The sequence below is a fragment of the Salmo salar genome, unplaced genomic scaffold (assembly GCF_965601325.2).
Source record: "Salmo salar unplaced genomic scaffold, fSalSal1 ptg000152l, whole genome shotgun sequence".
In the NCBI taxonomy this organism is placed as follows: domain Eukaryota; kingdom Metazoa; phylum Chordata; class Actinopteri; order Salmoniformes; family Salmonidae; genus Salmo; species Salmo salar.
The window spans coordinates 2,815,504-2,828,285 of record NW_027675323.1 but is presented as its reverse complement, the minus strand read 5'-3'; the positions used below and the strand labels follow the sequence as shown (position 1 = coordinate 2,828,285).

At 38.7% G+C, this 12,782-nt stretch overlaps 1 protein-coding gene across 1 annotated transcript; it reads left to right on the top strand.

Moving 5' to 3' along the window:
* Positions 1 to 2,341: 2,341 nt before the first annotated feature.
* LOC145866994 (uncharacterized) lies at positions 2,342 to 12,124 on the top strand. Its single transcript, XM_082971046.1, has 2 exons — positions 2,342 to 2,357; positions 8,608 to 12,124. Exons 1-2 carry the CDS (start codon positions 2,342 to 2,344, stop codon positions 9,492 to 9,494), a joined length of 903 nt encoding a protein of 300 aa, XP_082827172.1. The 3' UTR covers positions 9,495 to 12,124.
* Positions 12,125 to 12,782: the final 658 nt, after the last annotated feature.

The following is a 12,782-nucleotide window of genomic DNA, read 5'->3' as shown; positions in this document are numbered from 1 at the left end:
TAATGATCAATTAGCCTTTTAAAATGATAAACTTGGATTAGCTAACACAACGTGCCATTGGAACACAGGAGTGATGGTTGCTGATAATGGGCCTCTGTTCGCCTATGTAGATATTCCATAAACAATCAGCTGTTTCCAGCTACAATAGTCATTTACAACATTAACAATGTCTACACTGTATTTCTGATCAATTTGATGTTATTTTAATGGACAAAAAAAGTGTTTTTCTTTCAAAAACAAGAACATTTCTAAGTGACTCCAACCTTTTGTTACACCATGTAGGACCAGTATAGACCTAGTCTGTTCATTATATACATCTACATGATGTATTGTTACACCCTGTAGGAGCAGTATAGACCTAGTCCGTTCATTATATATATCTACATGATGTATTGTTACACCATGTAGGAGCAGTATAGACCTAGTCTGTTCATTATATACATCTACATGATGTATTGTTACACCATGTAGGAGCAGTATAGACCTAGTCTGTTCATTATATACATCTACATGATGTATTGTTACACCATGTAGGAGCAGTATAGACCTAGTCTGTTCATTATATATATCTACATGATGTATTGTTACACCGTGTAGGAGCAGTATAGACCTAGTCTGTTCATTATTATACATCTACATGATGTATTATTACACCATGTAGGAGCAGTATAGACCTAGTCTGTTCATTATATACATCTACATGATGTATTGTTACACCATGTAGGAGCAGTATAGACCTAGTCTGTTCATTATATACATCTACATGATGTATTGTTACACCATGTAGGAGCAGTATAGACCTAGTCTGTTCATTATATACATCTACATGATGTATTGTTACACCATGTAGGAGCAGTATAGACCTAATCTGTTCATTATATACATCTACATGATGTATTGTTACACCATGTAGGAGCAGTATAGACCTAGTCTGTTCATTATATACATCTACATGATGTATTGTTACACCATGTAGGAGCAGTATAGACCTAGTCTGTTCATTATATACATCTACATGATGTATTGTTACACCATGTAGGAGCAGTATAGACCTAGTCTGTTCATTATATACATCTACATGATGTATTGTTACACCATGTAGGAGCAGTATAGACCTAATCTGTTCATTATATACATGTACATGATGTATTGTTACACCATGTAGCAGCAGTATAGACCTAGTCTGTTCATTATATACATCTACATGATGTATTGTTACACCATGTAGGAGCAGTATAGACCTAGTCTGTTCATTATATACATCTACATGATGTATTGTTACACCATGTAGGAGCAGTATAGACCTAGTCTGTTAATTATATACATCTACATGATGTATTGTTACACCATGTAGGAGCAGTATAGACCTAGTCTGTTCATTATATACATCTACATGATGTATTGTTACACCATGTAGGAGCAGTATAGACCTAGTCTGTTCATTATATACATCTACATGATGTATTGTTACACCATGTAGCAGCAGTATAGACCTAGTCTGTTCATTATATACATCTACATGATGTATTGTTACACCATGTAGGAGCAGTATAGACCTAGTCTGTTCATTGTATACATCTACATGATGTATTGTTACACCATGTAGGAGCAGTATAGACCTAGTCTGTTCATTATATACATCTACATGATGTATTGTTACACCATGTAGGAGCAGTATAGACCTAGTCTGTTCATTATATACATCTACATGATGTATTGTTACACCATGTAGGAGCAGTATAGACCTAGTCTGTTCATTGTATACATCTACATGATGTATTGTTACACCATGTAGGAGCAGTATAGACCTAATCTGTTCATTATATACATCTACATGATGTATTGTTACACCATGTAGGACCAGTATAGACCTAGTCTGTTCATTATATACATCTACATGATGTATTGTTACACCATGTAGGAGCAGTATAGACCTAGTCTGTTGATTATATACATCTACATGATGTATTGTTACACCGTGTAGGAGCAGTATAGACCTAGTCTGTTCATTATATACATCTACATGATGTATTGTTACACCATGTAGGAGCAGTATAGACCTAATCTGTTCATTATATACATCTACATGATGTATTGTTACACCATGTAGGAGCAGTATAGACCTAGTCTGTTCATTATATACATCTGCATGATGTATTGTTACACCATGTAGCAGCAGTATGGAGGTACAGTGGGGGACAAAATTGTTGACACCCTTGATAAAGATGAGCAAAAACAACTCTATAAAATAAAGAATTCAAATACTTCTATGTAAAAAAAAAGGGTGAATTATATTATTGTATGCTGAAACAATTGCTCAGAGAAAGAGATTTAGTTGAACATGTTATTCTCAAAAGGTAAGGGTCTGAATTACTGCCACCCATGTTTTCAATACTCCAGCACCCTCCCCTTGGGAGGAAAACGACACTGAAATGTTTAATGAGATTAGAGAACACATTGGGTGGGATCTTAGACCCTTCCTCCATACAGAATCTCTCCATGTCCTTGATTTATTTAGTCTGCGCTTATGGACTGCCCTGTTCAATTCAAACCACAGGTTTTCAATGGAGTTCAAGTCCGAAGACTGAGATGGCCATTGAAAATGTTGATTTTTGTGCCCAATTAACCATTTCTTTGTGGATGTTGATGTGTCTTGCTGGAAGATCCACTTATGGCCAAGTTTCAGCCTCCTAGCAGAGAGGTAACCAGGTTTTGGGCTAAAATATCCTGGTAAAGTTAATTTATTTATTTCATACAGTCATTTTAGCTCATCTTTATCAAGGGTATCAATAACTAGGTGCTTATTTTGATATCTAGTTATTTGACTGAATCAGAAATACAGATGTGGAGTAGATGTAGAGTTTGTTTTAAATTCTCATTAAAATCTGAACTAATCAAACAACACTTGTTGTTCTTTATACGTGTTGATATAATATTCATATTTAATGGAGAGAAAAAAACGTTTCCCTGAACTGCTTTATAATATTATAATTCAATGAAGAATAAAAATAGTTTTCCCTCCTCAACTGCGTTTCCTCCCTCCAGACAGCAGATGGCGATATGTGTCTTTCAGGCGATGTTTCTAGTGTGACGTATAATCTAGTGGACGGAACGCTTCTTCAACAACTGCAGCCACCTCGGTAGCTCGCTAGCCGACAAAGTCGGAACATTCAAGTTCTTTAGACAATTTCGTGTTGTATTTGCCATTTTGCTTTAAACATACTTATGTGTAAACAACTAGCTACCCCATTTAATTTCATATTTACGTTGTAAGTCAACTAGCTGGCTGGTTAAGTTAGCACTAGTCTAGTCGCTAATGCTAACTCGCTATTATCCCCGACCATGAGTTCACTAAGCTACTCTCCTCCTGTTAAAGAAGAAGTCTGCTGGACGGAGAAAGAGGGAGTGTGGCAGAACGTTGTCGTGAAAGAGGAGAAGGAAGAGGAGGATGTCACAGTAAAACAAGAAGTAGAGGGTGAGGCTGTTACAGTGAAAGAAGAAGAGAAAGACGTTACAGAGAAAGACACCTTCAGAGTGAAAGATGAGGGGGATGTTACTGTGAAAGAAAAGGAGGAAGATGCCGTTTTTGGAGTGGAGGATGAAGTGAAAGAAGATGAAGACGTTTTTGGAACGAAGGATGAAGAGGGGGAGATTACTGTCACATTAGAGGAGGACGAAGAAGAGAAGACTGGAGAACTGATTAACACCAGTAAATACAGTGAGTACTATCTAATAAAACAGGGACATTGATCTGATTAACACCAGTAAATACAGTGAGTACTATCTAATAAAACAGGGACATTGATCTGATTAACACCAGTAAATACAGTGAGTACTATCTAATAAAACAGGGACATTGATCTGATTAACACCAGTAAATACAGTGAGTACTATCTAATAAAACAGGGACATTGATCTGATTAACACCAGTAAATACAGTGAGTGCTATCTAATAAAACAGGGACATTGATCTGATTAACACCAGTAAATACAGTGAGTACTATCTAATAAAACAGGGACATTGATCTGATTAACACCAGTAAATACAGTGAGTACTATCTAATAAAACAGGGACATTGATCTGATTAACACCAGTAAATACAGTGAGTGCTATCTAATAAAACAGGGACATTGATCTGATTAACACCAGTAAATACAGTGAGTGCTATCTAATAAAACAGGGACATTGATCTGATTAACACCAGTAAATACAGTGAGTGCTATCTAATAAAACAGGGACATTGATCTGATTAACACCAGTAAATACAGTGAGTACTATCTAATAAAACAGGGACACAAACTCTGCAGTTGTTGAACTAATGTGTGATTTTTAAAAGTGCATTCTACACTCAAATATGTTTTTGTACTGTCGGAATTGTCCATGAAGTCCTACAGTGATTTTTTTTAAACTTTTCCTGTTGAAAAGTGATAAATACAGTGAAGTATAAACACACTAAAAGGAAACAAATACATGTTTTGAGCAAAATATATAACTGCAAACTAGAAGGAGTGAGTGATGTCATAGTAAGGCCTCCAAGGAGTTGGCTTGATGGGAAGTCATGATGTCATCCAATAGGAGGCTGATCTTCATGTGAATATTCATTATTCTTTTTAAAATCCTTCCTGTTCTGTCAAGTTGGTTGTTGATCATTGCTAGAAAGCCATTTTCAAGTCTTGCCATAGACTTTCAAGATGATTTAAGTCCAAACTGTAACTAGGCCACTCAGGAACATTCAATGTCATCTTGGTAAGCTCCTCCAGTGTAGATTTGGCCTTGTGGTTTAGGTTATTGATCTGAATCTGAATCCTACAGTAGGTCTATGTTGTTGTTAGGTGAAGTTATGGGTCCTACAGTAGGTCTATGTTATTGTTAGGTGAAGTTATGGGTCCTACAGTAGGTCTATGTTGTTGTTAGGTGAAGTTATGGGTCCTACAGTAGGTCTATGTTGTTGTTAGGTGAAGTTATGTTTCCTACAGTAGGTCTATGTTGTTGTTAGGTGAAGTTATGGGTCCTACAGTAGGTCTATGTTATTGTTAGGTGAAGTTATGGGTCCTACAGTAGGTCTATGTTGTTGTTAGGTGAAGTTATGGGTCCTACAGTAGGTCTATGTTATTGTTAGGTGAAGTTATGGGTCCTACAGTAGGTCTATGTTATTGTTAGGTGAAGTTATGGGTCCTACAGTAGGTCTAAGTTGTTGTTAGAAGTTATGGGTCCTACAGTAGGTCTATGTTGTTGTTAGGTGAAGTTATGGGTCCTACAGTAGGTCTATGTTGTTGTTAGGTGAAGTTATGGGTCCTACAGTAGGTCTATGTTATTGTTAGGTGAAGTTATGGGTCCTACAGTAGGTCTATGTTGTTGTTAGGTGAAGTTATGGGTCCTACAGTAGGTCTATGTTGTTGTTAGGTGAAGTTATGGTTCCTACAGTAGGTCTATGTTGTTGTTAGGTGAAGTTATGGGTCCTACAGTAGGTCTATGTTGTTGTTAGGTGAAGTTATGGGTCCTACAGTAGGTCTATGTTATTGTTAGGTGAAGTTATGGATCCTACAGTAGGTCTATGTTATTGTTAGGCGAAGTTATGGGTCCTACAGTAGGTCTATGTTATTGTTAGGTGAAGTTATGGGTCCTACAGTAGGTCTATGTTGTTAGGTGAAGTTATGGGTCCTACAGTAGGTCTATGTTGTTGTTAGAAGTTATGGGTCCTACATTAGGTCTATGTTGTTGTTAGGTGAAGTTATGGGTCCTACAGTAGGTCTATATTGTTAGGTGAAGTTATGGGTCCTACAGTAGGTCTATGTTATTGTTAGGTGAAGTTATGGATCCTACAGTAGGTCTATGTTATTGTTAGGCGAAGTTATGGATCCTACAGTAGGTCTATGTTATTGTTAGGTGAAGTTATGGGTCCTACAGTAGGACTATGTTATTGTTGTGTGAAGTTATGGGTCCTACAGTAGGTCTATGTTGTTGTTAGAAGTTATGGGTCCTACAGTAGGTCTATGTTGTTGTTAGGTGAAGTTATGGGTCCTACAGTAGGTCTATGTTATTGTTAGGTGAAGTTATGGATCCTACAGTAGGTCTATGTTATTGTTAGGCGAAGTTATGGGCTCTACAGTAGGTCTATGTTATTGTTAGGTGAAGTTATGGGTCCTACAGTAGGTCTATGTTATTGTTAGGTGAAGTTATGGGTCCTACAGTAGGACTATGTTATTGTTGTGTGAAGTTATGGGTCCTACAGTAGGTCTATGTTGTTGTTAGAAGTTATGGGTCCTACAGTAGGTCTATGTTGTTATTAGGTGAAGTTATGGGTCCTACAGTAGGTCTATGTTATTGTTAGGTGAAGTTATGGGTCCTACAGTAGGTCTATGTTATTGTTAGGTGAAGTTATGGGTCCTACAGTAGGTCTATGTTATTGTTAGGTGAAGTTATGTTAAACACTTAGTGGACAAACCCTCATTGTCAGGCTGATGGCAAAGCTAGCCAAATAGCATTTGAAGTGTTAAGTATAAAGCAGTTGATTTGCAACAATAACACAAACATTATTTTTTTACATTTTAGTCATTTAGCAGACGCTCTTATCTAGAGCGACTTAAAGTAGTGAATGCATACATTTCATACATTTTTTTATTTTTGTACTGGCCTTCAGTGGGAATCGAACCCACAACCCTGGCGTTGCAAACACCATGCTCTACCAACTGAGCCACAGGGAAGACTATTATATTATATTAAACAGGACATTCAAACGAGCCTTACAGTTATAATCCAAAGTAGTGTGAAATGCACTCATAATCAACCTGTAAATGGAGGCTATTTTTGCTGTCAGCCTATGAGAACTCCCCTGAGTTTCCCCCACGGTGGTGAATTAGTGAATAGACACAGAGCTTAATGTGAGTTTCCTTGAGTAGCATCCTGATATGCGCTGTAATATTCAGAATACATTGTGAAAACGAAAATCTTTGCTCACCATTTTTTGCTCCAGGCAGATATACTACATCCATAACTAGTGGTTTCCTCATTACCAGATATACTACATCCATAACTAGTGGTTTCCTCATTAGCAGATATACTACATCCATAACTAGTGGTTTCCTCATTACCAGATATACTACATCCATAACTAATGGTTTCCTCATTACCAGATATACTACATCCATAACTAGTGGTTTCCTCATTACCAGATATACTACATCCATAACTAATGGTTTCCTCATTACCAGATATACTACATCCATAACTAGTGGTTTCCTCATGACCAGATATACTACATCCATAACTAGTGGTTTCCTCATTACCAGATATACTACATCCATAACTAGTGGTTTCCTCATTAGCAGATATACTACATCCATAACTAGTGGTTTCCTCATTACCAGATATACTACATCCATAACTAGTGGTTTCCTCATTACCAGATATACTACATCCATAACTAGTGATTTCCTCATTACCAGATATACTACATCCATAACTAGTAGTTTCCTCATTACCAGATATACTACATCCATAACTAGTGGTTTCCTCATTACCAGATATACTACATCCATAACTAGTGGTTTCCTCATTAGCAGATATACTACATCCATAACTAGTGGTTTCCTCATTACCAGATATAGTACATCCATAACTAGTGGTTTCCTCATTACCAGATATACTACATCCATAACTAGTGGTTTCCTCATTACCAGATATACTACATCCATAACTAGTGGTTTCCTCATTACCAGATATAGTACATCCATAACTAGTGGTTTCCTCATTACCAGATATACTACATCCATAACTAGTGGGTTCCTCATTACCAGATATACTACATCCATAACTATCGGTTTCCTCATTACCAGATATACTACATCCATAACTAGTGGTTTCCTCATTACCAGATATACTACATCCATAACTAGTGGTTTCCTCATTAGCAGATATACTACATCCATAACTAGTGGTTTCCTCATTACCAGATATAGTACATCCATAACTAGTGGTTTCCTCATTACCAGATATACTACATCCATAACTAGTGGTTTCCTCATTACCAGATATACTACATCCATAACTAGTGGTTTCCTCATTACCAGATATAGTACATCCATAACTAGTGGTTTCCTCATTACCAGATATACTACATCCATAACTAGTGGGTTCCTCATTACCAGATATACTACATCCATAACTAGTGGTTTCCTCATTACCAGATATACTACATCCATAACTAGTGGTTTCCTCATTACCAGATATACTACATCCATAACTATCGGTTTCCTCATTAGCAGGGAGGTGTTTCTACAATCAAATTGCCCTCGTGCTGCAATTTTAGCAAACACAGAAAGGGGCCTATATTGGAGACCAAAAGTCGTCTGGCACACTGCTTAGAGTTTCAACAACATGAATAACTTATTTCTAGCCTACAATCATCGATTTCACTACTAATGTGAAAACAAGACAAAATATGACTATTCTTGCTCATTTTAAGACATTTGTCCAACAATTTTAACATTCATTACAGACATCAATTGTTGTCCAACATCATGGCTCCGCTGTTGGCATCACCTTTTACAGTGGATTTCTGCTGTTGTGGGCCTTTAACCATCTGTCTGACTTTGTTGTTCACACAGGAGAGATACTTAACTATCGTGGATCCTCTGGGGAGCCTCAACAACATCATGATGCTGAAGAGGCAGAGAAGAGTCTCTCCACATTAGAACACCTCAATAAACACCTGCAGACATCCACAGGGAAGAGAACTCACTGCTGCTCTGACTGTGGGAAGAGATTCACCTCATCAGGCATTAAAATTCATCAGAGAACACACACAGGAGAGAAACCTTATAGCTGTGATCAATGTGGGAAGAGTTTTAGTCAATCTGGCCATCTGATATCACACCAGAGAACACACACAGGAGAGAAACCTTATAGCTGTGGTCAATGTGGGAAGAGTTTTGGTCGATCTGACTCTCTGACTCAACACCAGAGAACACACACAGGAGAGAAACCTTATAGGTGTGATCAATGTGGGAAGTGTTTTGGTCAATCTGGCCATCTGGTATCACACCAGAGAATACACACAGGAGAGAAATCTTATATCTGTGGTCAATGTGGGAAGAGTTTTGCTGCATCTCGCAGTCTGACTCTACACCAGAGAACACACACAGGAGAGAAATCTTATAGCTGTGATCAATGTGGGAAGAGTTTTAGTCAATCTGGCTCTCTGACTCTACACCAGAGAATACACACAGGAGAGAAATCTTATAGCTGTGATCAATGTGGGAAGAGTTTTAGTCAATCTGGCTCTCTGACTCTACACCAGAGAATACACACAGGAGAGAAACCTTATAGGTGTGATCAATGTGGGAAGAGTTTTGGTCGATCTGGCTCTCTGACTCTACACCAGAGAATACACACAGGAGAGAAACCTTATAGGTGTGATCAATGTGGGAAGAGTTTTGGTCAATCTGGACATCTGACTCAACACAAGAGAACACACACAGGAGAGAAACTTTAACTGTGGTCAATGTGACAAGAGATACTCTGATAAAAGATCTCTGATCAAACATCAGAAAATACATGAAGGAGTTGTTTCATGATATCAATGAAATGATGTCACAATGTAGAATGTTTTAACATTGTAGTAGGAGTATTTTAATGATGTCACAATGTAGAACCCTAAACGTTTGTCCCCTGTTCTATTGATTTCAACATGATATGGATATTAGCCTCAGGGGGAAAATCCAGTCTCTGAAATGGAAGAGTACTATTTATGAGATTTAACTAAAAGTGACTAACACAAAAAGAGCTGTGTTACACTTACCATGTTGGTGACCCACTGGAATCAAAATGCACCACTTCAAAATGTAGCTAGCTGTTTTCTACAAGTTGTCCTTTAACCAGTGATGTACACATTATTCCCAGATTCTGTGTGGTTTTTGAGCTGTTAGTTTTAACAGGAGGTGCAACCTCATCTCCCTCCTCTCGCACAATTGATTTCAACATGATATCGATGAGTTATGACAAATAAGTGTTGTGTTCCTTTGTTTATCGACCCCTAAATTTAAATGCATCACTCCAAAATGTAGCTGACTGTCTTCTGCAGGTTGTCCTCTAACCAGTGAGGTAAAATATATCTCCATTTCCATGTGTTTTTTGTTTTGTTGTGTTAGTTTGAAGAGCAGATTCAACCTGATTTCCCCCCTAATCGATATCAGTGATTTATTGCTACTTGTCAAAACAACAGCGTTTTTCGTGCTTGTGCAGTTTATAAGCTGCTTGTTTTAAATAATACAAGTAATATGATTATTGTGGCAGATGTTTGTGTATATAGCACATGTTATGTTTAGATTTGGACATGTTAAAATTGTGTTTTGACATTGGGGATATCCCACCTAGCAACATGTAATTGAAAAGCTGTTGAAAATAAGACTATGCAACCAAATATTTCATATTTACATTTCATGTAACATTTAGTAATAATTATTTACGTAACCAACTGACTATTATATTGACATTGTTACCCTGCTTTTATAATATCAGGGTTCATTCTCAGATGTGCCAACCCAAATGTACTAGAGCATGACATTGGGGACTGGGCCCCGATCCAACAACATGCCTATCTAGTGAACCCTGAGAAGAGAGAGAAGCTCTGCAGTGAGGTGGAAAGTTACTATGGATATTGCAGGAGTTTCCTCTTGAAATCAGACATGTCCGTGGTAAGGACAACTTGGTTGCTGATTGTCTCAAGGGTGGGCAGTCAAAAAGATTTGTGTTTAGCCAGTGTGTTGCCATGGATCACAATTTATTATGACTGCATGTTTTTCCGTATTGGAGATGAGTTTTGTTTGGACTCGTTCCAAGGGGACGAGAGTTCTAGAAGCTAGTGAGTTTTAGGAAGACTAGAGTTCTAGAAGCTAGTGAGTTTTAGGAAGACTAGAGTTCTAGAAGTGTATATATATTGTCTTGAATTGTTGACAGCCAGTGGACACCATGTTTATATTGGTGAAGCATTGTAGTTGATTATAATGTGAATTGGAAGTTTTTTTCTGTTGTTGGTAAGCATTCTCTTAAGTTGTTACCGTCTTTGGTTTTTCCATTTTTGTTTTGAGGTTTGGAATGTAGCACGTCTAGCTCGTCAGCGCGTCTAACTCGTCAGCGCGTCTAGCTCGTCAGCGCGTCTAGCCCGTCAGCACGTCTAGCTCGTTAGCACGTAGGACGCACTGATTGGTGTCACCTCGTTAGTCAGTATGTGTTACACCTGTGCTGGCTTGTCCATCTCGTTAGTGGGAAGGTGTTTCACCTGAGCTGGTCCAGGTTCTATTTAAGAGTGTCTGGCCCAGTGCTCCAGTTGTCTTGATACATGTGGAGAGTCAACACCTTTAGTTGCTCCACCTTTTTGGTTTGCTTCCTGTCTTTAAGTTTGGTGTGGGTTTTTCTTTTGTTTGTCTCTTCTTGGGCAGATTTAGTGGGTCTCATGGTGGGTGTCTTTTAGCTCCCAGTTGTTGTTACTAGTCAACTTTCAGTGGACACTGAGAGCAAAACTGCAACATTATGTTATAATACTTTTATTGCATCAAATGGTTGTTTTATGCAACAGAATAGAGGGTTCTTAGAACTATTGTGTCTGTGTTCTACTGAGGATGGGCCTCTGGGAGAAAACACTGACAGGAGATTTGCAATGTCTTTTGGGTGATAAAACCTAAAGAGACCGCATTCCAGAACATGAGTTAATGTTTCTGTTCTATATGGTACCAGGGAGAGATGACCTCAGGGCCAGACCCTGGTCTCTACACAAAGAGTACTGTTTTTACAGCAGATACTGTCTGCTGAGAATTATAAGTATCTTTCATACAAATCTTAACCTTGTGACCCGTTCTATACATCTATTGTTCGTCATGTAGGTTGAAAGGGGTGTATCTTGGCTGTAAAAGACCTTTGTACTTTTGTCTCGGGGCTCTCAACGAATCATCTGGGGGTGATTCATCTCTCAACGAATCATCTGGGGTTGATTCATCTCTCAACGAATCATCTGGGGGTGATTGTTCGACCAGCCATCATTATCATAGGGCACCCAATTGATTGACTTTATGTGTGTTGTATTGACCTGCTCCCTTATAAGTGAATAAAGATTTACTTTAAGAATAACTCTGACTTGTGTGATAAGTTTGTCTCAATTAATATTAAAGAAATTCACCACATTTGGCGATGGGGATGTGAATCTTGACTTGGTGACCGCTCCTGGTGACCTGGGTCAATGGTGCTCCAGGGATCCCTCTAACTTGGGATCTCAGGGAGACCCCCACTGCGGGAACAGAACAAATGGACCCACCTTTAATCTGAGAGGCAGCGAGCCGAGTGGATACCACATCTCCAACGTAGTTTAAAAAAAGAGGTGAGTGAAACACGCAAAGTGTAGTTTTTAGAAAAGCCTCGTAGGATCTGAGTGTGTATTCCTGTGTGGAGGTGTAAACAGGGCCCAGTCAGTAGGCTCTGAGTGTGTATTCCTGTGTGGAGGTGTAAACAGGGCCCAGTCAGAAGGCTCTGAGTGTGTATTCCTGTGTGGAGGTGTAAACAGGGCCCAGTCAGGAGGCTCTGAGTGTGTATTCCTGTGTGGAGGTGTTAACAGGGCCCAGTCAGTAGGCTCTGAGTGTGTATTCCTGTGTGGAGGTGTAAACAGGGCCCAGTCAGGAGGCTCTGAGTGTGTATTCCTGTGTGGAGGTGTAAACAGGGCCCAGTCAGTAGGCTCTGAGTGTGTATTCCTGTGTGGAGGTGTAAACAGGGCCCAGTCAGGAGGCTCTGAGTG